Here is a 25,226-nt window from a genome sequence, read left to right as displayed (position 1 = left end):
AAAATAATTTCTTACATAGAAGCTTTGCTCTGGCATTCTCTGCATTATGCCGAGGAAAAAAAATAAGTTGTGTCATACTCTGTGGAAGGATCAAACCGGGCTGAGATTTAGGAGTTTTAGGTGGTGGTGGGGGAAACAGTACAAAAAGGGGGGAAAAATGCAGCATTATTTTCTAGACCTCTCCATGATGCCCAGCTTTGTGGCTGTAATTTTCTTACTAAGAGTCAATATATTATTTTATTTGGTTTAATGTATTAATTTTTGCTTACCCTCTGTTTCTGTTCTCCTACCTGTTAATATAATGTAATCATTTCACTGTAAATCATTCCAATTTGTCCTCAAAGTACTTTTTTCTTGATTGTAAAACTATTGAAATGCTTTGATTGTGAACATACAATCAATGATCACCCTCTAATCCGTTCCACGTGGATAGTGGGCCAGTTTGTACATCCAGTACATAGAACTTCTTGATTCAGTTAAAACCAACAAGACTGATGCTGTTGCAGTTTAACCTACAAGATCACTTAGAAAAACTGTACATTTCTTAAAAATTGCATGCCACAGCATAAACACCCTATTGAAGACGTGACGTATATTATCACCTATGAGGAATGGAGAAACAAAACAAAGGATAAACGCAAAGACATTGAGCTTAGGTTCAATCTTCCAAAGAAAGAATTACAACTTTTAGTCGTGTATTTAAGGGTGCTTAAACTCTGTGAAGAATTTCTGAATCTTATGGTTACATTTGAACATTCATTCTGATTTTTTTTTTTTCTTATGTTTCTCAGAAGGAAACTGGTGATTCTCAGCACTGCTAAAATTCTTCCCATACGTTTTTAAGAATACAGAGGCTTGTAGTAATGACCAGTGGTGGTGAACGTTCAAAGGATCAAAGATTTGGCATGATCACGATAATAACTGAAAAACCCAAGAGCTATAATGCAAAGGATAGCTGAGTCGCTTTAGTCAGGACATCAGACAGGGACCTGAGCAAGAAAAGTCTCTTTGGTTTCACTGGTGCTGGAAATACCATGAGAACCATTCTCTTGTGGTATTTCTGCTTCCTGCCACACTAAAATTAAAATATGCAGGAATGCCAGTATATTTCTTTCTTCTTTTTTTTTCCCCCCTTTAAAGTTTACTAAGATTATCAAAATTCAAAGTTAGTTTTGACTTGATTGAAGGGAGGCTTTGCTTTGGTCATTCTTTGTCTGGACTAGTCCAACTCGCCTTCCTGACAGCTGTGTTTGTACTATAATTGTCAACTGCTGACTTGGTAATCACGGCTTGCTTAGGACTATCCACAATAAAACCACATTCTTCCAATGTCCTTTGGGAGCAGGTGGCTGTGAAGTGTCCCCAGGTCAGTCATGGAGTGACCCATAGGAGGGCTGCAGGACAGCGCGTATCATCAGGTGTTAACCTCTGTCCTCTCCTCCCAGGCAGCCTAGAAATGTACTACACTAAAGCTAGAAAAAAAGAAAAGCGTATCTGTCAACGCTTTGAGGGAGGACTTAAACACAGAAACTGTTAAGTAAGTTCACTCTGCTCATGTGGTGTATATACATATGTCTACAGTCTCTCTTTGCTCTTCCCTTAAGGTGTCATATTTGAACACGTTGAAGTCGATGAGAGATTGGCTGCAGTACATAGTCATTGGTGTTGGGGGAGAGAGCTGTAATATAGCACTTGGATATTGATATACGATTTGGACTATTAAAAGTTCTCGTTATTGACTGTAGTGGCCAGAGTGTGTAACTTCATAGGTTGATGTAGGTCCTGCATATAAGGAAAGATGTAGGAGATCTTTAGGAACCAATAAAAGTCAAATCTCTGAATTTATGCTCAAATAAAACACTTCATATTCTTTATTAAGGAGGATGACTGTAAGAATCCCACATAAGCACACTGCTCCTGCTATTCCTGTGAATGCCTGTCTTCTTTCACTTTATTTTTCTTCAGTGCACAAGGTCATATATATATTTACAGAAGTGCTGAAACGATAAATTTGAAAGGTACCTTTTAATTAGTCTTTAATGCTTGTTTTTCTAAATTCTTCTATGTCAAATCCAAAGTCCAACGGCTGAGTAAGAAAATTCAAAAGATAAGTGTGGGAAACTAAAATTGTTGTTGGCTGACATGAAAAATTTTATAAACTGAGTCTCAGCCACCTTCAACATTCCCAGGCCAAAAAAATGTGTTATTCAGCTATTCAGAACATTTCTGGAGATCAAAGTCTGTAGTTACATGTAAATTTGAATCTCAGTTAGGTAAAGGTCCGATGTAGTTGTCTTTATTCAGCTTGAGGAAGGGTCTTACTGCAAAACCTCATTGCTAGAAACAGCAATTTTTTAAGGAGAGATAATGTAGACCAGTTGAGTGTTGTTGGGCAGAAAAATGAAGTTTGGAGGCATGTGGGACTTTCTTTTTTGTCCAAGTATATGAGTGGGTCTAATATGCACTGCAGCAGTCTGCTGTTAGCAAGAACTTTCTCGATAATTGTAGTAGAGGTGGTATAGTTATGATTGACCAAAAAGGTAACTGGGGTTAGATTTGCATGAATATACAGCTGCCTAAACAAAGATTCTGATATATGGGAGAAAAGTGGGTAAAGGAGGGCCGGTGTGCCCAGAAAATTGAAGTTCTTGGCTGTTTTGCTCAATTTTGGTGAGGTCAGCAGGTAAAGCAGCATAGCCGTATATTTTGAAGATGCAGATTTGGAAAAAAAAGGGAAACAGAAGGATCTGCTTCTCCAAAGATAGGTTCCCCAGCCCTGCAGGGTTAACCTTTTTCATCATCTGCAAGACCCTTGATGAGCCTGGAAGGCCTTTGTGGTGGGAGCCAAGGAATGGCAGTGGAGTCCAAGGGCTTACCTTCGCGAGTGCTCATCCCACTGATGTGCATTTTCTTGTCCTTTTCCCAAGCTGACAGTACTCATGGAGCTGTTGTTTCCTCCAGGAAGAGGAGAGGGGCCTTTCCAGCCAGTTCTCAGCTGGCTGACCCCTCGGTGGAGCAATGCTCCTGCTGCCTTTGGTGACTCGGGGGACATAGCTCAATCATGCTGCGCCACTGGACCCCAGTTGAATGCACGTGTTCCCATTTCGGAAGAGCCGAACAGCTCTGGTTGACTTGCTGTCATAGCCATTGTAAAGCTCCCCATCGTGGACACTTGGGGGTTGTTGTCTGGGTCCCACAGATAAAATCCCCCGCATGTTTCTAAATGTCCCCTAATCTGATTAGGCTGAAGCCTCATCTCTCTCCTTGGCAAATTTCCTTGAGACCAAGGATGAAGCTGGATGAATCTAAGTTGAATCTGTTTTAGCCTTCCCAGGACTAGTGTTTGCCCCCAAATTGTTCCAGAGAACGTACAATATTTTGTAAGTCCCATGTGACCTATGTTTGTTTGAGCAGACCTGCAGCGGCTTTTGCAGCCATGCAGAAGAGAGGAAAGGCAGGGTGTACGAATCTGCAGCGTATAGCCAGGCGGTGCAGATTCGCTGGCATTAAGCAAACTCACCTTAACAAACCTCTTCGTGATCCTCTGAGTACCCAGAAACTTGCCCTGCTGGCAGAGGAGACCACCACCATAGCCTTGATGGTCAGCTGGGTCTGCTGAGGGCAGCCACAATGAGAAGGTCCATCTGTGCCCACATAAAAAAGCCTTTCTGGCCGCAAGTGGCCCGTGGCCACGGGGAGGGAACCCCCCCGCTACGCTGCAGGAGCAGATGCGAAGCTGCTGTAGAAGGCTGCAGTCTGCAAACGAGGAATAAGGTGAGGAGGGCATTTCCCTGGAATTTGTGGGAGGATATGAAAATATTTGGAGTTTCTAGCCCCACAGTTCCTTGCTAGCAGCCTGTTGATGCTGTGGGGGAAAAGCTTTCAGGCATTTCTAGAAAATGACCCTGTTCTTCTAAATGTGAAACTAGAAAGTAACACTTTGGCCTTGTGTGTTTTATTTGCTAAAATCTGTTTAGACTCATACAGGATTTCTTCTCAGAGAGGTGCCACTATAAAACCCTTCTAACACTGCAAAACATCAGCCGGCATTCAGTCCTATATTTTTATTTCCCTTCCACTCACAGAAAAAACCCTGTGGTTTCTTAAGCGAGTACAGCAATGCTTTTTCTACCACAGCTCTGGGTGAAGAGCTTTTCTTCTGCTGTTTGGGCAGCCTTCAGTGATGGAGTCGATTTATCCTTTTGTCCTGATGATTGAACATGTCTTAAATGTCACACCTGTAAGTTTAATTAGGTGATTTATTTAATTTAGAGGTGTGACATTCCCATCCTTGAACTACTAATGCTTACTTTTTCTGTCTTTATCCTTTTTTTTTCTGGCAGGGACAGAAATGTTCTTACCAATTCAATCTATTTCTTATTACATGGCAGTAGACCTCATTTAATTAAATGCAAAGTTATAAACTAAATGGTTCCCAAATGTATAATGTTTTCAGTATTTAACAAAAAAAAAACCAAAAAACAACCCCGAACCAAAAAGAAAAACCTCACTAGCAAGTGTTTGCCAAGTGTTTGTATTGCTTTGGCAGGTATTTGGAATAGGCTTTGTAACTAGAGGTACTGCTAGATACAGAAGAATTAATGTCTTTATGAGAAAATCACCTCTTTTATCTGGGGAAATGACATAGGACCACGTGTGTGTGCATGTCCCAGCGTCCATGGGTAGGCAGTGAAAAGATGGGTGGAGGATTTTTTCTGGTGCCCACAGTGGGCAAGCAGTGCTGCTGACTCAGCGCTCGAGGGACGGATGGAGCCGCTCTGCTCTCCCTGCCCTCCTCGCCATGCACAGTGCCCTGACGGCAGCTCAAGAAGCAATTGCACCTCTTAACATGTGATGTAGTAAACTGGTCTTTCTGGTACATGTAGCGGTCTCTGAGGTGCGTACCCCCATGGTGGTCCCCAGGTCCCCAGTGCATTTTCACATTGAGATTACAAGTTGGGCCATGTACGTACTCAAGGTCTCCTGGACTAACTGAATGCAGTAGTGCCTGGGCTATAACTTGTGCTGCAAACCTCTCCAAGATGTTGTTCCAGCACAGACTGAAAAACTGATGCTCTCCAGTTGTGGGAAGGAGTAACGATTCATGTCAGCTTCTCCAGGGAAGGCATGCTCGTGCTCGGCTGTGCTGTTGGGACTGGCTCGGCGGGCGAGGAGACATGCAACAGCTCTGTCATGTCCCTCGCCTTGTGCCTGCTCCGAGCAGGTAGGCTGGCATGGCAACCTGGCCTTTGTTATATATGTGTGTATACATACACACGTGCATTTAGAACTGCTTATGGTCCTTAGTGCCAGCCCAGCTATGTGTTGGTTCCACTGGGTTGCCATTTCTGGGCAGACCTGGGAGAGGTCCTAGTGTGTTAGTTGGTCCTATTGAAATGGAGCTCAAAATAACTTATTTGAACAATCAATCTCTTTTTAAAACTGTATGAATATTGACTGAGCTACACATGTTACTCATTTACCAGTACTGACAAAATAACCTGTATTTCATTATGGTTTTGGTGGTGATGGGGGGAAAAAACATGACTGCTTGTGGCATTTCTTATCATTTTTATTCCTTCTACCACTTTGATGTTTCTCTCTCATTTATTGTGAAGTTGGACTATTTCGGGTTTCCATGTATATGACTATGTATGTTTTGATGTGTGTTTTAAAATCAGCGTGCTGTTGCTTTCTTAAATTAGCCAAGGTTTGAGTAGTGCATTCCTTAACCCAGTCTTAATTCCCCCTGTTGCATGTGAGACCGTGCCTGTTTTTAGAGAGCAGTAAATGATGTAGCACTTAAACAATTACTTAAAAATACTGTTTTCAGGAAAAGTGGGAATGGCAACGTGGCTTGCTTTGCCTTTAGAAAAACATTTTTTTTCTGTTCTGGCTTTTCAAACAACAGAGCCAGCCCCCAATGCCCCGCTCATCGTTATTGCACCCCATCTTCAGTGAGCCTTTGCAAGTGTTTCGGGGCCGGGAGCGGAGGTACCGACGTCCTGTCCTGGCTAGTGGCCTTCTGCTAGGTCGGCAGAAGCAGCCACCTTTGCCGTCAGTCGTGGTTGCGTGCATGTAACTCACCCGAGCAATAAGTAATTGGTAATTGAAGCATAGCCTGAATCGTTTGCTTTACTTGCATTTGAATATCCGACCCTTCTTTTCCCCGTGCCGTGGGGTGCGTAACACAACATCGTGACAAATCTTTGCCTGGAGTGACCTGCCAGCGTATCGGAACATGGGAATGGCCTGGCTGAAGTGGAGGGAGTCAGTCTGGGCAGCCCAGAGAGCATCTTTGCTTCTGACTTTGGACCAGGGAGCCGCTGAGGTGGGGGGGTGAGGGGCAAGCGCCCGGGTCCAGCGCTTATTTCATTAATGGCTGTGTCAGGATACCGCTTGTGTCCCCTTCTGTGATGTATGGTATGCATGCGAAGAGTTAAGTGCTGCAAATAACAGTTTCTGAAGTTAATTTCTGTGCGCTGCTCTGGTGTTTATTCATCTGTTTCTATGAGCATGTAGAGGGACGCCATTTATCAGCCACATGTGTTTACTCAGAGGCTCATGATGCCGTTTCCCGTGTTGCTGGTTTTAATGAATATTCTGCCCAGGTACTGATGAACCCCTAGCACGAATGCATAAATCATACTGCAAGTCTGCTAAAAGTGGTATTTGCAGCTCTCTCACAAGAACGAGCCGTTTCTTTTCAGTGGCGGTATCATCTGGACTTTGCCGGAAAGTTAGATGTAACCACAGTAGGTAACGCGTTTCCAGACAATGCCTTATTGTCTGCACAGGCGAGCACAGGCTGGACGCAGAGACCTTGCATACCTACTTAGAATCAAGATTAAATTACCAACCTTTTTGGCATTTTTATGTAAAATGTTCTTTATTATGGTCTTCTCATAGCTAAAGCATGAGTCACTTGCAAGCCATAATAGATTTTGGCTAGGCTGCATGATGAAGTGTTCTGGATGCAGTGAAACATTTAATCAAGACTCCAGGCAGTGCAACTCCCAGTGGTCACCTTAACAAAAAAAAAAAAAAAAAACAGGAAAAAAAAAAAAAAGGGAGAGAAAGAAGAAACAAATTATGGCACCTTTTCTTTGCAGCGCTAAGATAAGTATTTGTTAGAGACAACACAATAAAGTGACATCTTTTTAATTTTAAATAACAATGAAAGCAGATTTACACCTGATTTAGACTTGATATAAGGAAAAAAATTTTACCATGAGGGTGATGAAACACTGGCACAGGTTGCCCAGAGAGGTGGTAGATGCCCCATCCCTGGCAGTGTTCAAGGTCAGGTTGGACGGGGCTCTGAGCAACCTGATCTAGTCGAAAATGTCCCTGCTCATTCCAGGAGAGGTTGGACTAGATGACCTTTAAAGGTCCCTTCCAACCCAAACTATTCTATGGTTCTATGATTTTTCTGATAGTGTCAGTTAAATCACTGAGTTTTTGAAAGCACTCTGATCTCTCAGCATTTTTTAGAAAATATCGATGCTTTATAAAAGTGACTTGGTTGCAAAACATCAAATAACCTTACTAAACAGTCCTTTACAGTATGATTTTAATTCCAGGAAAGTTACGCAGGGTTAAAATACTGGAATTAGAGCCCACGGATCAAAATTACCTGGGAAATTCCAGCATTACATATAATTCTTATTAATCATGTTTCCACGCATGTTTGTTTAATGGGGAAACCAAAACATGTTGACAAAATGCATTGAGCCCTAAGTTTCCAAACAATTTCAAGGCTGGTAATCAGTAGTAACTCCTGATTTTGTGAGGGAAGAGGAAATATTGCTATAATCCCTATTCTCGATGAGCTCAAACTGTTGGCTTTTGCTGGGTTGATATTTGATCTGCGTTGGAGTGAATGGAGTGGGCAGTTGCGTAGCCCAGGACAGCTTTCACATTCTGTCTTTCATTGAGGTACTCTTGAGCTCAGACATCGAAATTAAGTCTTGTGCCCTGGTCTCCTTCTGCGGAGAGATCCTAAGTGTTTAAGGTCTAATTGTATGGCTGACACATCCATTTATTACCTAAACGCTTGTCACCGTCACCTAAAATTAAGGACTTTGCTTGAAATGTGCTAGAGGGAGTTTGGATTATATTCACTGCACTGACTTTTTTCAAAGATGTTACCCCAAAACTCAAAGATCAAGTGACTACTGCTGCCCCTAGACATTCAAACTTGTCTTTTTTTTTCCAAACACTGCTTTTTTAGAGGGGTTTTTGTTTCACATTTTCTCCCCAGCTGCAATCTTCCCACTGTTAATAGTGGGATTCTTAACAACTTTGTATTTCTATTTAACAGGTTTGCTGGCCTGCAGCACAATAGACTAATACGATTTTTATTGTACTAGCATGCACTGGGATTGTTTGCCTCCTGGAAAATGGGATATTCAGATGCCTCATTCAGCCTCTGTCTAAGCAAAAACTGTGGCCTTGTCCCAAGACATTTTCTTTATAAATGGTCTTTCCATCTTGTTATGGAAATTGTAAATATGCATGGCCTGTAGTTCAGGTTTTCCACCTTCCTGAGCTCTGCTATTATTGGTTATTCAAGTAATTTTAAAACCTAAGTGTTTATTTTTCACCCCCACACTTACTGTTTCCCCGTATTTTAGTTAGAGCAAGGTGGGAAACTGGTTCAGGATGGCCTATGGGTTTTTATCACTATGAGAAACATTATTTTAGAGATTTTCTAGGAATATCAAGATTTTTTAATTTTTTTTTTTTAAAAAGGATTTTTCTTCTTTTCTTTCTGGAAATGCATTTTTGCTTGCTTGTACTCTGATACTTAATCTTTCTGTTCCCTTGCCTTCACAGTTCAGAGGAAGCACGCACACACCAGTCCTGCAAACACTTAGTATAACCAATAACTTCACTGATGTGAGTAGCCAATATGATTACTCACATCAATAAAAAAGGAAACTACACATACGTGTGTGTTTCTCAGGATGAGTGAAGCATTGTTTGCTGGATGAACAAAAAGGCCAAATTGATGGAGGCAGGAGTAAAATGGCTAGTGTTGGCCAGGTTCTTCAGTAAGTTACATGGATGTGATAAATTAATAGTTGACTCTTTCTCTTCTATCATCATGAATGATATTATTTAGAATATTTACCAAGGGATGGGGAATAGAATCCTTTCACTTTTATTCTGTTAAAATTGATAACATACTGCCACGGTCTCCAGCAAAGAAGAATAAGCTCCTTTATTTTTTTAATACGAAGGATCATATAATGGCTTAAGCATAAACAAAAGTCTTCAGGGCGATGTGTGCCAATGGTGCCTGTAGATTATTAGATGGTATCTCTTGAGAGAGCAGTGAACATCACGGCAGCAAGCAAAGGGAAGAAGAATGACTCAACAATGTATAAATTGAAAGAAAAGCTGTTGCCTTTCCAACTCTGTTTGATCTTTAATCAAATAGCTGTAGCGTTTGAAGAAGTATCGAACGCGTGAGACATCTGGGAGTTCCTTTCTTCTTAGATCGTGTTCTATCTATAGATCTCTGTTCGAGCGTGTAACATGGATAGGGTGGCTGCAGGCAAGAATTACTGCACGCGTTTTGGGACTCCTGGTGAAACTTGCTGTTGCCACAAGAGCTCATTCATGTGGCATCTTTTTTTCTCCCAATTTTCATTCAATAGATGGAAGAACTTTAGAAAAGTTTTCTGTCTATGAACCCTCATCACCTTGAAATAAAAGAAAAATAAATGTTAATAAGTGTAGTAAAACAGAGGCATAGGTTCTGGCCAAATGAGCCCACTGGTTTATAGAAGGTGTTACGATCGGATAGAATTTGGCACGTTGCCTTCCAGTTACCTTTACATACCTTTGTAGCTCATAAACCCAGTAAGTTTGGTCACTAAAATAATTTCTTGTTCCAGAATAAAACTCTCATGTTAAGCTTTTTATGTTGAGCATGGAATTCGTCTAGCCTGTTCGGCAATAATTGTCTGGGGTACTAGTATTTTTGAAGTGCATTCAGTCTTTTGCTCTAAGAAATGAAACTTCGTCTTTTAGCGACTGTTTCTTAATTCAACAAATTATTTTGAATAAGTATAAGAATAGATTATTCAAATGCAAACTCATATTCATTTTGGTTAACCAAAAAACCAATCTTTTTTTTTCCTTGGTTTCCATCACAAATGAGTTTCTCCTTGCCCTCCTCCCCCTGCCCCCGAATAAATTGTTTTCAGAACCGTGTACAAAGTATGAAGCTATTGAAGACTTCGCACTGCAGCATCACTCTTTGTAAAAAGTTTCTTTCACATAGACGCCTCATAAATGCCATCAGTTAATTCAAAGAGGGTATGTTCTACTTCCTTCGAAGTAAAGACAACATTTTGAAACAACAGTGAGTTTCCCAGTGACTTCTTGTGTTCAGGTTCATGCCCTAAATGCTTAAATAGATACTGTATGCTTTACAAAGTGAGGTCCTGGTATGATTCCTTATATCTGTTAAGACGTGAGGTTTGTCTGAATGGAGAAAAGAATTCTTATTTTTCTTAGATCTACTTTTAAAGTAAATTGAGGCAAAACGGTTCGAGGTGAGTGCTGCCCTGACTCAATCTGTTCTGAATTTGTTTGTGGAGAAAAAACACAACAGACTAATTTGAGCGGCAAATAATAATCTTAACAAGATCAAGGTAATTAATACTTCCTCTGCTTTGAAAATGTCCGTGACAGCAGGCTGCAGCAATCAAATTGTCACAGATGAGGATGAGTTGACCATCTGTAATAATGGCAGGGGCATGGCATTATTGTGAGAATGTTACTAAGCCTGCAGAATGAGAAATTTGATTCAGACATGGGGAAATTTGTGGTATTGTTTGACTCACTACTTTTGCTAATTCTGTGGTTTGTTGTATCTTTGTATTTTTGCATCTTCGTTTCATGTAGGTTGAATGGAACATAAAAAAAAAAAACCACAAACAAACAAATAAAAAAACCCAACCAAAAAAACCACCCAAAGATCGTTTGCATCGAAATTGTTATGTAAAATTATTGTGTTTATTTTACAAGGCATAGAAAATAAGCAACACGTATTTTTCTGCAGAATAAACTGTGAGGGAAAGCTTCAATTTTCAGTCTTTTTTCTAGATGCATTAAATGTGTGCGGGAAAAACATTATACTGGAATTTGAACAAAAGTAGAGTAATTTTGTAGAGATTTACACACACATTCACATGGATAGAACAAAGCTTTCTGATTTTTTCATTTCCCCTTGAATAAATAAAGCAAGGCAATATTTTGAATATATTTATCAGTTTTCCATCACAGTCTTAACAGATTTAGAAGTGTCTGTGACTATTTATGTTCCCATGGCTTCTGCAGAAATTCAAAGCTGTTCAGAAGAGCAAGCCCACATCAGTGCCTGGACAACCGGAGAGAGCAATTTAGAGAATTAAAAGGCGCAAACGTGTGGGCAAACACACTTCACTACCTTTGCTGCTGCTGTATTTTATTATATTTGAGTCCTGTGAGTGACGGTAAGAAGTTTTGGGTCCTATATTAAAGGTACAGTTGATACAAATGGGAGTCGAGGATTTGTCAGATGGAAAGTTGCGAAAGTTTTGGGTTGGAGACTGGCCATAGTGCAGTACTTTGAGCGGTCCAAGGAGTGCTCTCAGGTGACTGGTTCGTGTCTCTGGCTTGCATCCTAGAGTCACGTTGGCTGACGGGTTCGACGTCAGGCAAGAATATTCCCAATGTTGGATAGATTTGGAGAAGGGGGTGGTGGTTATCACTTTCCATGTAGCCTGGGCATGTTGCTTCCCACAGTCCTACAGATGTTGTCACCTAATGGTTCCTTCCTGTTCCACGGACCAAGGTTCAGACAAATCCCTTGCACTCCCTTTTTTAATTGCTGTGGCATATTTCAGGTTTTGAGGCCTTTGGTTTCCTGGATATTTATTCTTGTACTCGCTGTTGTCGCTGGTGGGTGTTTTGCCATTGGTGCAAGCTGAGAGCACGGCAAGCCTTCTGTAGACCCTTTTGAACATGATGCCCATGGTACCGACGGCCGGTAATACTGCCATGACCACCTTGTCTTGCCTTCATTAAGTCTGAGGCAAAACTGCACATAATTATTAATTGGTAGCATATGATATTAAACAAACTCTGTATTTCAAGAATCCGAGTGACACACATTGATATCCTTATGCAAATATAATGTGGGATTAGAAAGATATAGGCAGTTGGGTGGGAAGAGATTTAGTTCAGATGTTTGATTAAAGCTTTGTGGATTTTTTTCTTTTTCCTCCCCAGTAAAGCTGTGATAAGACATGCTGAAATCTTCCAGTGCCCTGGGGCAATGAAAGACTTTGTGGTTGTGGCTGTCCTATGAGCTTCTGCTTGGGGTCGGAACTTCTGAAATAATTTCAAAGTAAAATTAATTTCTGAACTCCTGAATAGAAGACTGGACGTGCAATTTACACCTGAACTCGTTCAGGATGTATACTTTCTTAAATGAGGCCTTTGGCATAAAACTTCACAGGCTCTCTTGTTTTGGGGCAAATGTGCAGATTTTTCTCAAGTCTTTCTCAGAGATGTATTACTTGAGTGAAATTTCTGCAAATGCGCACAGATCCCAGGATCTTATTCCTTAGGTTTGCAGTACTGTGTGTACGCTGAAGTAATAAATAAATTATAGCAGAAGTAAAAAAATAGCTCGACACAGGGATGCTAATTAGACTTAGCCAACAGTGAATTATGAAGCAATATGCATTATCTAAGCCCTGTGGATAAATAGTAAATCATGTGTAAATGATCTTTAAAAATATTATGGTATCTTTCTAAAAATTTCTCTTTCTTATTGGAGAATTTCTTATTTTTCCACCACCTAAAGCATGTCTTCAGTATAAAAAACAGTGTCTTTGTTTACTTGTGAGCTGATTTTTCAAGATAAAATTACTTCATCTATTATTCTTCTCATTTTTTTCCAGTTCTCCGGAATCTGACTTTATAATTAATTTATTTTTCTCACAAACCTTAGCCATCTGTATTCTTGGATTCTGACTATTTTACATTATGCAAGCTGTAGGCAATGCACAGGTCCTAACCCAAAACCCCACAAGTTGTCATATATTTTTCATACGATTTTTACAAAGGGCAATCTCTCATCACGAAAAAGGGTTCTGGTGGTGAAATGTCACCTGCAGGTGAAACATTAGCTGTGCGTGACATATATGGTATGAATAAATAAATTGCAGAGCTGTGCAGCTGCTTTACCTTGAAACCATATCTGGGGAAATGCTATACTTTGAGCAGAAGAGCGTAAGTTTGCTGTGCTGGTGCAGGGGGCTGGACCTGCTTGGCAGGGATAGCTGGCAAAATCCTTTGTCTGTCATTTCTACTGCATCTCTCCCATTTCTGTGATTAATTGTCGCCCAGATGCAGCAGTCACCCTGAAAACCAACATGGGCTGTTTTATTCTCTGAAAGTTTGTGCCTGGTTGGTTAGTTGTCGAATCATTGCTTGTGATGCTCTGGTCAGCGCTTCTTGTGCTTCTGTTGTCAGGGATTTAAATTTCATGATAAAACCTCCTGGTTTAATCTGTCTCAGGCTATGAAGTGTTTTATGTACCATTTGTGAATGGTCAAAGGAATTAAATATGGTATAAATAAATAATGGCCTTCTCTAAAAGGCCATGTAGGGCCTATAGGACCAGTGTTTTGTCTGCACTTCCAGCACATATATCTATAATATTAATGTGGTATTTCCTGGTTTTAAAGACACTTCAGTTCTCTCTGATGCTGCAGAAAAGTTCTGGCAGGCTGACAGTAACAGTAAGCTACTGTGGGCATAAATACCAAACACAAACTGGGGGGAAAAAAAAAAAAAAAATTAAAAGAAAAAAGCTGACTTACTTGAGGTGAGTGAGGATGGCTTAGATCCCCAGGTGGAAGGGGTCTCCCTGTATGGCATATATACTGACCAAAGACCAATGTAGCCATAATGCTCACAATGGTCTAGATCTCCCCACCTTCTGAAGAAATCCTGTTGAAGGAAAAATGCTTATCAGGGAAGCAGCTGAGCTCCTTGCAGCCTTCTCTGCATTAGAAATGTCCTCTGCGGCAGAAGAGACGGTGTGTTGGGATCTAATATACTCTCAGACTATTTACATGTCTACAGCAATTTATATTTTCAGGGTCTTTGATGAAGGACAGTAGCACAACACACCAAATCTGTTCCATCATGAAGTCTAGCACTGGTGGAAATGTTAGGTTTTCTGAAACAGTTGCCTTTGGGAGGACAGAAGGATGGAGCATCCTTCAGGATGTGGTCTCAGGAAGCCCACAGAGGACCGATGACCCTAGGGTACAGCCACTGAGAGCTCGGGGAAAGATGCAGCAAGCGAGCCCCGGTGACTCAGTTGTTCTGCGGGGACTGCCAAGCCTCTGTCACTAAAGTGCTTAGCTTTGGGATCGTCCTGGTGATCAAGGCAGAATGGCTTGGCAATTGGTGGTCTGTATGAAAACAGAATGAAAAAAGAAAATATTATGGCAGATGACTAGAAACAGTAGAAATCATAGACTTGAGATCACTAGAAATGTCTGCGTTGGTTATATCCAGAGCAGCCTAACCCATGTATTTTCAACTAAGTGCGGGGAGATCCCTTGTGGATAGTGGCATGGCAGGTACTGTAGTATAAATAATATTTTGTCTGTCAATCTAGGTATCTTCCTTAAGTCATCCATACCTTTGCCTCCCTTCCTGTGCAACAACCCTATCTACCTTTCTCTATTTCTTGAGCAATAAAGACAGACTTCCTTCAGCTACTCAGTTTTCTCGTTAGTGAGTCTTCAGAGTTTGGTGGCCGTTTAATATTTTGGGTTCAAAACAAGCCTTTTTTTCCATTATAAATGTAAAACAGCTGTGTTTTCTCTTTCTTTCTTTCTTTTTTGGAATATTACACGCCGTACCCGGCAACAAGGGAAAACGGAGCTCTGCAGCTTTTTGAATTAACATCAGCAGGGCAGCAATCTTGCTTATGAAAAACTAGGAATAAAGAACACACAACCTTTCAGGAACTATCATTACTACTTGGAAGAGCATACAAATACCGCATGTGAAAAGAACATTTGTTTAGGTGTGCATAGGCAAGGAGAGTAGATGCTAGTGGGTGCTTCTAAAGTAACATTTATGTTTGCAATTAGAGGAGAGCTTTGAGACAGAGAAAAACAGATTTATTTTTTTTTAAATATAAAGTGCAAGGGTGTTTTTTCCTCCCTCAGAACGGAGAGTTGCCAATATATAAACATTTCAGAGAGAATTTTACACCACCTCATCTTTATGTCAGGCAGCATTTAATGGTTGAATGATCTCCTGCCCCGGGACTTGGCAGCTATCCTCCAGGGGCCGACTTTGAGGATTACAGTGACAGTCTATCAGTGGATCTTTTCCAATATAAACTGGGCTAGGACCATTTAAAATCAGTTGCTATCAACAAGTCAAATTAACTTTATTTATGTTAGAGGCTTTCCTATGAGTATTTTATAACAATGTGGAATTTTAATATCCGGAGGGGCTTTTCCTGCTGTTGGTGTGATTTGGGAATGTTCTAATTCATGTGATTAAGAACAATTTACCTGATTTCTCTCAAAATTATGTGATTTGTAACATTCAGGTCCAATCAGCGTCTAACTCACAGTGCTCACACCACTTTTCCTTATTGCTGCTTTTTACAGGTGGAAATAACACTTCAGGATATCAATGACAACCCACCAATATTCCCCACAGATATGCTTGATCTGACTGTAGAAGAGAATATAGGAGATGGATCGAAAATATTACAGCTGACAGCCATGGATGCTGATGAGGTAGGGGCATGGTTTCGTATTTGAATATCTGTACTGAAAATGCTGTTCTGGAAATACGTGTTTTTATCTGTTCCCTTCATAAGACCTTGGCCTTGGGAGTCATTGCGGTCATGCTTTAAACTGCATTTGGCCCATTCACAAAACTGTGTTCAGTATCATGGAGTCACAAAGAGGCAAACATACGAGCAAGTGAGGCAAATACTCTATTACTTGAAGGCTGCTCACTGGATTGTATATAATGAGTTAATGTTTTCCTGACGTCTCTTAATGAGCGGTTCCACTAATGGCAAAATAAGCCCCACATTTTGGTTTTAGAGGGTCTTGTTATTATCAGTCTTATCATACACCATACCTGATGACTTGGTGAAGGTGCTGGACTGCCCAGCTTGTGATAAAGATTTATTGACATTCAGTTTAAGACCACAGCTTGAGATTTAAACTAACTTTGAAGCAGAGATGTTGTAGTTGAGCCCAATTTCAAGGTGTGCAGTAAAATTAATATGAGACAAGCCTTGGAGAACAAGAAAACTTTTGATAATGCCTGCTTGCCCTTTGACTAGAACTACTTAATATCAGTATTATCCTTTCCGAAAGATGGTTTTATTTCACCAAAAAGAGGGGAAAAGAAATAATGCTAAAATATGTGTTCTGTATGTGAACCTGTTTGCAAAACGGTTTTGCCTGCTTAGATTCATTACTGTGAGGATGCTGCAACTAGGGAGCTGTTAAGAAACTAGCAAAAGCCTTTGAGCAACTGATGTTAAGCAGTTGGCGAGTCGGCTTAGTGAGGGGTATTGCAGTCTTATTGTATGTGTCAGGCAAATATATCCACATATAATTTGACTTATTCATTTCTTTTGGAAGTAAGTTGTGAGAATGTTAACCATATTGTTTCATTCACCTGAACTGATTCTTTCCACTGGGGAAAGGCCTAAAAAGTCAATATGAGCGTGCAAAGAAGTTTGTGTTGTCATTAAAATATAGGGTTACACTTGACAACAACGAGCAATTCTTGCATTCAAATAATAAGGTAACTCAACCTCCTCAAGAGAATTTTCTTTCTGGCCTTTTTTGTGTTGGCTTGGTTAGTCATCCTGTGATTGTTAATTGATGTACTTAATCTTACTACTGCGGAGGGAACGACTGGAACACCCCCAGGAATGGTACGAATGTGATTATGAACTTTTTGTTCTTCCTTTTATTTTCTGGTAGCAGCCTGACATACAGACAAAAAATAGGATTTTGGAAAGGTGCATATCTGTAATAAAAATTCCAGCTGTTTCCTTCAGATTAGGAAGAAGTAAATATTGAACTACCACTCTCTGCAGTGATATGGCAAAGAGGTATCTAAGATTTTAGCTATACATTGTGCTCCAGCCTCTTTTTGACCATTCCTAAACTACACCCAGTATGTTATCCATTCTGAAGCACTCCATCCAGTGGGAATTGATTTGTTACCTCAGACAGAAATCAGTCAATCTTTTTATAAAAGGGGATGATTTCAGTTTCCCTACCAGAACATTTGTAACTCAAACCCTTTACAAAGAGTCCAAGGTTTTTTTAGCAATGTGCCGTTTCAGGTCGAGATACTTACCTTCTCCCCCACCCACCCACTCCCTTTGAAGGTGAGGGCACAGTGAATGCTCCTTGTTTTTTATATAATATTCCTGCAACATTACACTTTTCTGGCTTCTTTCTTTGCACATGCAACCCATATAGGCAGCTCAGTAAAATGGCATGCTGCCTTTGCTACCTGCACAGATGCTTTCAGAATCAAAGTTTTAGCTTCAAAAGGGTAAGGGACAGAACCCTTAAAACCCATGTCTGAGTGGTGTACAAGAACGCCTCTTACAAATATTTTAAAATGGTAGTAGGAAGGCAGCAAATTTCAAACCCTTGTCTGTTATAATGAGGACATTGTAGACATCTGAGAGAAGATGTGAAGACATTCTCTAGGTGCTAAGTGGTGCAAAAGAAAAGGCTTTGACAATTACAACAGCTTCTAGCACTTTGCAACTTTTTAAATTCAGTTGTCGATGGGAAATTTCTGTAGAGGTTTTTAAGAGGTTTTACATATCTGTATTTTGGTTTCCTTCTCACCTAACTCACATAAAGTTTGATTAAATCAGTATCACACATACCTGCAGTTTTAGCTGTGCTCGGTTAGGAGGAGGCTGGCTAGTCAAACAAGCGGTGAAGAATGTGGTCACCTCTGAAATCGTAAACTCTCATCAGATGTTTTTGCAAAGCCGCACAATTGGAGGAAGGCATGTGACGTTCCCCAGGTACACCTGAGCACACAGATGCTATGTACGCTGAAGCACTGCATGCAGCTCTTCAGGGCTGGGCACATGTAAAATCTTGTTTTCTTTCTAAATTTCATTTTATCAGTTAGCTCAGTCTGACTCTTTGAAACAACACCCCAGAGAAAAAGTTTGGCATGAGGCACTCGTAAGGTCAGGTAACAAACGCTTGTCTCTCATCTCACAAATACGAGTGGATGTTTATTTCTGTTAATTTGCTTTTTTAGGCAAGAGTGTTTGAAACAGCTGTAGAATTTCTTTCTCCCTGATCTCTTTGATCTGTTGTTCACCGCAGAAGTGCCAGTCGCGTGCCAGTGGCAGGTTTCAGCTGTGAAAGCTAAGCTCTGGCTTGGCACCAGGGGAGGGCATGGTAAATATCTGCTTGCCCAGCAAAACGCATTGCCAGGCATAGTCAGCACGTGGGGTATAGGTACAGGTATCTGATGCTGGAGGTTACCAAACCTTCAGTGCCCTTAAACCTGTCTTGGAAAAAGAAGGACGTGACCGCAGGATCTTAGATCTCTTTCTGTTTTCCCTTAAAGACAAATGTCAGTCTGCTAAGAAGCAAAATTTAGAGCTGAGTACTGGCTTTTGGGGAAAATGTCACCCAAGGTGGTGCTGAATGCTCTAGCCAGCCGCTTATATCCCCTGGACCACCCTCTGGCTGCAGCATCACACGGCACAACCCATCCCCAGGAGGTCGATGAAAAAAGAGCTCAGGTAGCATCCCTTTTTCTGGGAAACCTCAGTACTCCTCAGAGCTAGGACCTATAAGGCGGATCAATTTTCTTGTTAATAATCAATGATACAGATGGGATGCAAGTGACTTTTCTTAGTGTTTGTGACAGGGCAGGGCTGAGGCAAAATGCACTGTGTCAATATCTTGTGAATGGAAGTTTCCATTTTTTTTCCCTAAGTTTTAATTTCAACCTTTAAGGGGAAGAAAAAAAAAAAAAGAAGCAATAATTTTTTTCTATGTAACATTACTTTTCCTTAGTTTTCCTTTTAACCAAAATGCTTAAAGACCATATGAATAATTTTTTTCCAAGGACGAATGAGTTTGTTTGACCCAAAAGCAAATGCGTTTGATTTCCAGCACAACCCAAGAGATCAGAACTGTGATTTTAATGACACATGATTTGTCACTTCAGGGCTGTTTATTTACAGGGGTAAATGTATTTCCATGCTGAAACTGGCCTTTGAGAGGCAAGCACGGTTCCCTTGAGTTTCCCCTGACTGGGAGCTGCAGCTCTTGCCGTGCGTGCTGGCTGGTGGAGCGGCCGCGTGGCTGCCCCTGGTCGTCCCTCCTTGCATCCTTCCCTCTCCTCCTCCCTCCATCCCACCTCCAGAGAGCGAGAAAGGCAGAGATGATCCCACTGGCAGGAATTTAATTTAACCTTTGAACATAAAACGAGAAGAATAAACACTGATCCCTGTTAAGAGGGAAGATGTTAACACTGCTCAGTGATGCTGGCTTGAAATTAAAACCGGTATCAGAGCTTTATGGTATTGACTGGATGTGATCCTTTTATGAACAGCGGAGCAAAAAGTATCTGGGTAATCTCGTCATTTCACGACTCATAAATAAAAACTGTGTGCGTATGCATCTTTACTGGGGGACTGAAGCAGGGACTGGGCAGGAAGGCTGTTTATTAAAGGAAACTGGTCTGAAAAATATTCGCCAAGTGCAGTTACTGGAACAATTCTTGTCTTACTGAAAATTATGATGTGGTTTTCCTGGCAAATAACTTGATTTGACCACTTCTGTTTTTACTTAGGGAGCCAATGCCCTCGTCACATACACTATTATCAGCGGTGCAGATGATAGCTTCCACATTGACCCTGAGTCAGGAGACCTGATAGCCACCAAGCGCCTGGACCGGGAGCGCCGCTCCAAGTATTCCTTGCTGGTTCGTGCTGATGACGGCCTGCAGTCCTCAGACATGAGAATAAACATCACGGTTAGCGATGTTAATGACCATATCCCCAAATTCTCCAAGCCAGTGTATTCCTTCGACGTCCCAGAAGATGCCACTCCAGGTAAATGGGAAATGGCCCTAAAATTGACTGATTTTTTTTTCTTTTTGTCAATCCACAGGGACTTGAGGGGCGGGGGGGTGGATAGCAGACCTGTCTGACTTGGTCAGGAGACAGAAGATGCTGAAGGCGTCTATCAGATGGGGTGGAGAAATAGAGGCAATCACATCATGCTGAAAGTCTGCTTGCTAGGAAACCTGTATCACTAGTGAGGTCAAATTTCTTTTCAATGGGAAGTAGAGAAATGGTTGCCACTTAGATAAATCCTAGATGCAGAACAGGAATTATGCCTGTATCCCAATGAAAGGCTCTGAGTGCGACTACTTAAAAAACAGCAAACAAAACAGTAGTAGGAGGAACAACTTACAGGATACAAACAGTATAACCTATCATGAAGATGTAATGGTGATGCTAGTATTGATTTAGTGAGCCGTCTTCAGTGAATGTGACTTACAGTACTCAATTCATCAAGTGTAGAAGCACAAAATGGGTGACAATTGAGCAGCCAGTAATACAACAATTCCTTAATAATATTCCCTGCATGCACTCAGTTACTAACCCTAACATCATATTTCCTTGATCTTGTCTTTGACTTCTGTTTTTGACAAGGTTTTTGTAGAAAATCTAACCTTTAGATAGTTAATTCTTGTTCCTAAATATGATCACCAACCTCTTAAGTTGTTGTTTTCTTCTTTTAAAGCTTGTTTCATATGCAAGAGTGTTTTGACATTTAAAAGTCATGTCATAAGCTAAAGAATATTTAGACCAAAAAAAAGTTTTCAAAAACTGTGCTATATTATGTGTCTCCAGATGAGAAATGAATATTACTTGCAATAAAAAGTTTCCTGTATTTTATACAGACTGCTAGTATAAAAGCAGTATCTGCCAGTATTAGTAACTTAAGCATCTTAGAAGCTTGTTCTAAAACATGAATAAACAAAAGAGATGCAAATGACATGGTGATAGCTTTCAAGCTTTTATTAGGGCTTTGACTTATAAACATGGGAGGCTCAGGTTGGCACAACCAAGATTACCCCCATGCCTCCAACGTTTGCACTCTGTCCCACAGTCAGAGTCCCAAAATTCAGTGGTGATTTGAATTAAAGGATTATAGTGCAATCGGCTGTGCCTCAGGAATCTGATCTGGAAGTAACTGAGGAATCTATGTAGCATGGGGCGGTTTGGTTGCCAATCCCCAGCTATGCTCTTATCTCTTGTCACTCAGAGTCCTGAGGCTCAGTCTGTTTTAGCAGGAATAACCCTGGAAATAGGGAGCGTAATTCCCTCCACATTAAAATGAGGCTTCTCTCTTCAATCATTGATGGGGTGTACATTTGTGCCCTATACCCAGCTCAGCAGTGATGGATCCCAAAGGAAGAAACAGGCTGATTTTGTACTTGAAATGCTGCAGCTTCTCCTATTCTGCTCTCCAGCAGTCCCGGAGCAGCTGGCAGGCTCATCCAGGGGTGAAGCACTGCGAGGTTTCCCCTTCGGGGCTCTGCTTTCTATCCCAGAGAGTAATCCCCATTCCCCTTGCAGTCTGGCAGCTGAGATTGGGAATTGTACCTTCCCTGGGCCTCAGCGAGGCTCTCTGCTGAGCTTCCCTGAGCCTCCCGTGCCGCAAACTTGCCGGAGGGCTGATAATCCCCTCCAGCTTCGGGACAGCCCTCTTCACCAATTAACGCACCATCAGAAACTTTAAAGCCTGAGGTAATCAAATGGATGTAAATGATACCAGCATATTCAGCTGGATTAAGGGAAGTTGTAGCTTCCTATTCTTCATTCTGATGATAAGCAGTTTTCATTGTCACGTTGCTCGAAAATAGTTAACTGTGCTGCAACGCATGGAATTCATCTGGCTCCATGGAAAAGAAATTAGGTGATTTATTTTCTTGGAAATGAGCTGATCTTAATTATAATTAGTGTTCGAAATACTAAAATGTGACACTTAATTTCCAAACTTTAGTAAGATAGGTCAGTCGTGCGAACACAGCTATGCAGAAATGAAAACAATGGCACAAATTCACAAGGAGTTGAATTTCAGAAAACAGTGAAGAGTGGACCCCTATAAGGTTTCTAGTTTTCTAACCGCAGTTACCCTGCGAAGGCACTTTTTCAAAAAGTAGAGCTGGGATATCTGGTACGTACTGACATTTCAGTTTTGGCATTTAGATAGAAATATCTAGAAGGTTGCAGAACTCGTACTTGTCTGCGGAGAGGAGAGAGTCCTTTGAGTCATAGAAAGAAAATACCTAACAGGAGAAAAGGTATTTTTGCCCCAGTTGATATCTAATCTGGACATGTTCCCGTTTAAAGATAAAACCAAATATTCCTGGCCATTTCTTGGGGTTTTTTAGTAGCCCTTTAAAATAAACATACTGAATACTGTTCCTTTTAGCTTTGAAAAGCCTTTCCTAGTAGTTAGTCATATAATATTGAGGCTTGAATTTCTACCGGAGGATACCTTTTATTCTACAGAGCTGCTTGATGATGAGCTGGCTCTGACCACACCAGTGAGCTGCCTTTTGCAAGTGACTGATTTTGCTGTCCTGTCGTGCTGTGCAGGTTCCTTAGTGGCAGCCATTCTAGCCACTGATGACGACTCCGGTATCAACGGGGAAATCACATACACCGTAAGTGAAGATGATGAAGAGGGTATCTTCTTCCTGAACCCCGTTACGGGAGTCTTCAACCTGACACGCGCGCTGGACTACGAAGCCCAGCAGTATTACATTCTTACCGTCCGCGCGGAAGATGGCGGAGGCCAATTTACCACCATCAGAGTGTACTTCAATATATTGGACATCAACGATAACCCGCCAGTGTTCAGCACGACCTCATACAGCACGTCTTTGATGGAGAACCTGTCTCCAGGATCCGCTATTCTCAACTTCAGCGTCACTGATGCGGATGATGGTAGGCATTTCCTCCTATCCTGTACCTCTGCCGATAAGTACGTATTTCGCCTTAGCAATATATTAGAAGACCTAGCAGAAAGGGCAAATTAGGGCTATCTCTAGGATGCCATCATATGCTTAAATTCACTGCATGCTGTGTAAATAGAAGTTATTTTTCACATATTTCACATTAGGTTTAAGTGAGTGGTTTCTTCCTTATTTTTATTTGTGATAAATTAAAAATACAGTCAAATACTGCTTTTAACTGCTGTTGCAGAAATGAGTTGCAGAGCTGTATTTTACCTAGAGCACGTTACAGCAGTTGAACACTATGATTTCTCCCCTGGTGCTTAGGTTGCACATTTAAATTAGACCTAAGTGTTCTTTCAGATTGTTTTTTTCATAAAGTTTATAATGTATTCTAAATAAGGTTCTGGCAATATGAGACATCATCTGCAATCAAATGTACTGTAACTTCTAAGTGGATCCTGAAGAGAATTGTGATCTATAGGGTATTGATAGTGGAGGTTAAAAAACTGATTAAAAGAGATCATGGGAAAATTTCTCATTAAAATAAGCTTTAATCTTGGGATTATTTATGGCATCTAGAAGGTGTTAATATATTGGAGTGTAAAAGATGCAATCTTTATAGCTTGCTTAACCATTTTGCCATACAGTTTATGTCCAAGCAAGAATAATTGTAGAATATGGCCATAAAATACATAAAAATCATTGCATAGCATATTGCATTTTCTTAAGTGTCCACAGACATTTGTCAGTGTGACTTGATACAAAATGATTCCTAACACTCATAGTGACTTTACAGGTGAGGGTTATTTTTGTGACATGTTAAGCAACCTTGTCTCCTCTCAACTTGGCACTGGCTCAGCAAAGCCTGTAGAAATGTCTTACGCTGAAATGTGTGCTTCAAGCGCAAAGCACCTACATGCTTCGAGGAATCCCAGTTTATGCATGTAAAATGACTGAGCTGATGAAGATTATTCAGTAAAACAGTTTTTCCTCAGGAAATGCTGAGCTGTTGAACTCAAACATTTTTGTGGGAACATAAATTTTGTGTTGATGGATAGAACTTTCCATGGTACAAATTGTGCAACTGGTTTTGAGATCAAACTGAGAAAGTGAGCGAGAAGAGATTCCATAAGATAAGCCAACAAGTCAGAAATTATAACTTGATGATATTGGCTATTCTTGCATGAATATCTCTTTCACCGCTCTTGTTAAAGCTTTTATTTTATGTAAACTAACCATAAGTTGGAGGATGAACTTGTGCTTGCATCATGCATATCCAGGGAAGGGGTTATTCCCTCAGACCGGTAGATAAATGGGTTTCTGTCTAATCTATCTCCTCTTATTTTCCTGTTAGGAGTACAATGCTTGGTTTCAAATCTTTTTGGAAGTTAATTTCACTTAACCATTATGGGTCTGTTTTCCTTTTCTCTCGCACCTCATTCGTTAATTTCCATCTGCGCGCAGTGGACATGAACTATGTCATAGCACTGATGTATCATTTTGCATTCATCATGCACTCAATTATGAAGGAAGCAACTGAGTATTTGAGGAGCAATGCAATGAGAAGTCAGATATCTTGCCTTTTATATTTTCTGGCACACTTACTTTTCTAACAGGCTGGATTTAAAATTAATAGGGCAGAAATTTCATTCCAAGAGCATGCCAGGTTGAGTTCTCCCATAGGACTGTAACTTCAGCAAATTTTATGATATATTGGTGTTTCTGTTTCAAGCCCAAACTTGTTATCCTGTGTCATCTTATATTTATCTAGAGTACAGAAATAGCTAGTACTATACTTCTCTGCATGTGGCTCACAGATAACGCACTCAATGCACAGAAATGTAATTTCGTTGATTATGTATGTTATATGATCCCATAGTTTGAAGGAGCTCTGAAAAGACATTGTTTTATAATGAGGTATGCCTGTTCTTTTAGGATAAACACTGATAAAAGGCAAAACCATGGTGATAGTGAGACTGCTCCCATTTTCATTTTCTTGTTCCACACACTCCTTGGGAAACAGTAGCTGTTTATCTCAGCTTGGACAGTTTCTTATACAGATGCATAGTAAATATCAGCTACTGCTCTTAGTTAGAGCAATAAAGAACTCAGTTTTC

The 25,226-nt window shown here is 40.7% G+C and overlaps 1 protein-coding gene across 1 annotated transcript in view; it reads left to right on the top strand.

Annotated features, from left to right (window-relative positions):
- Positions 1–25,226, top strand: part of FAT4 (FAT atypical cadherin 4) — a 150,557-nt gene that overhangs the window by 62,513 nt on the left and 62,818 nt on the right. Inside the window, 3 exon segments of the mRNA XM_030020759.1 lie at positions 15,711–15,842; positions 19,924–20,185; positions 22,748–23,098. Coding sequence (XP_029876619.1) covers positions 15,711–15,842; positions 19,924–20,185; positions 22,748–23,098 — 745 coding nt within the window.

The sequence above is a fragment of the Aquila chrysaetos genome, chromosome 1, assembly GCF_900496995.4.
Source record: "Aquila chrysaetos chrysaetos chromosome 1, bAquChr1.4, whole genome shotgun sequence".
NCBI lineage: Eukaryota > Metazoa > Chordata > Aves > Accipitriformes > Accipitridae > Aquila > Aquila chrysaetos.
The sequence above is the reverse complement of the archived record's forward strand: the minus strand, read 5'-3'. Positions and strand labels throughout refer to the sequence as shown.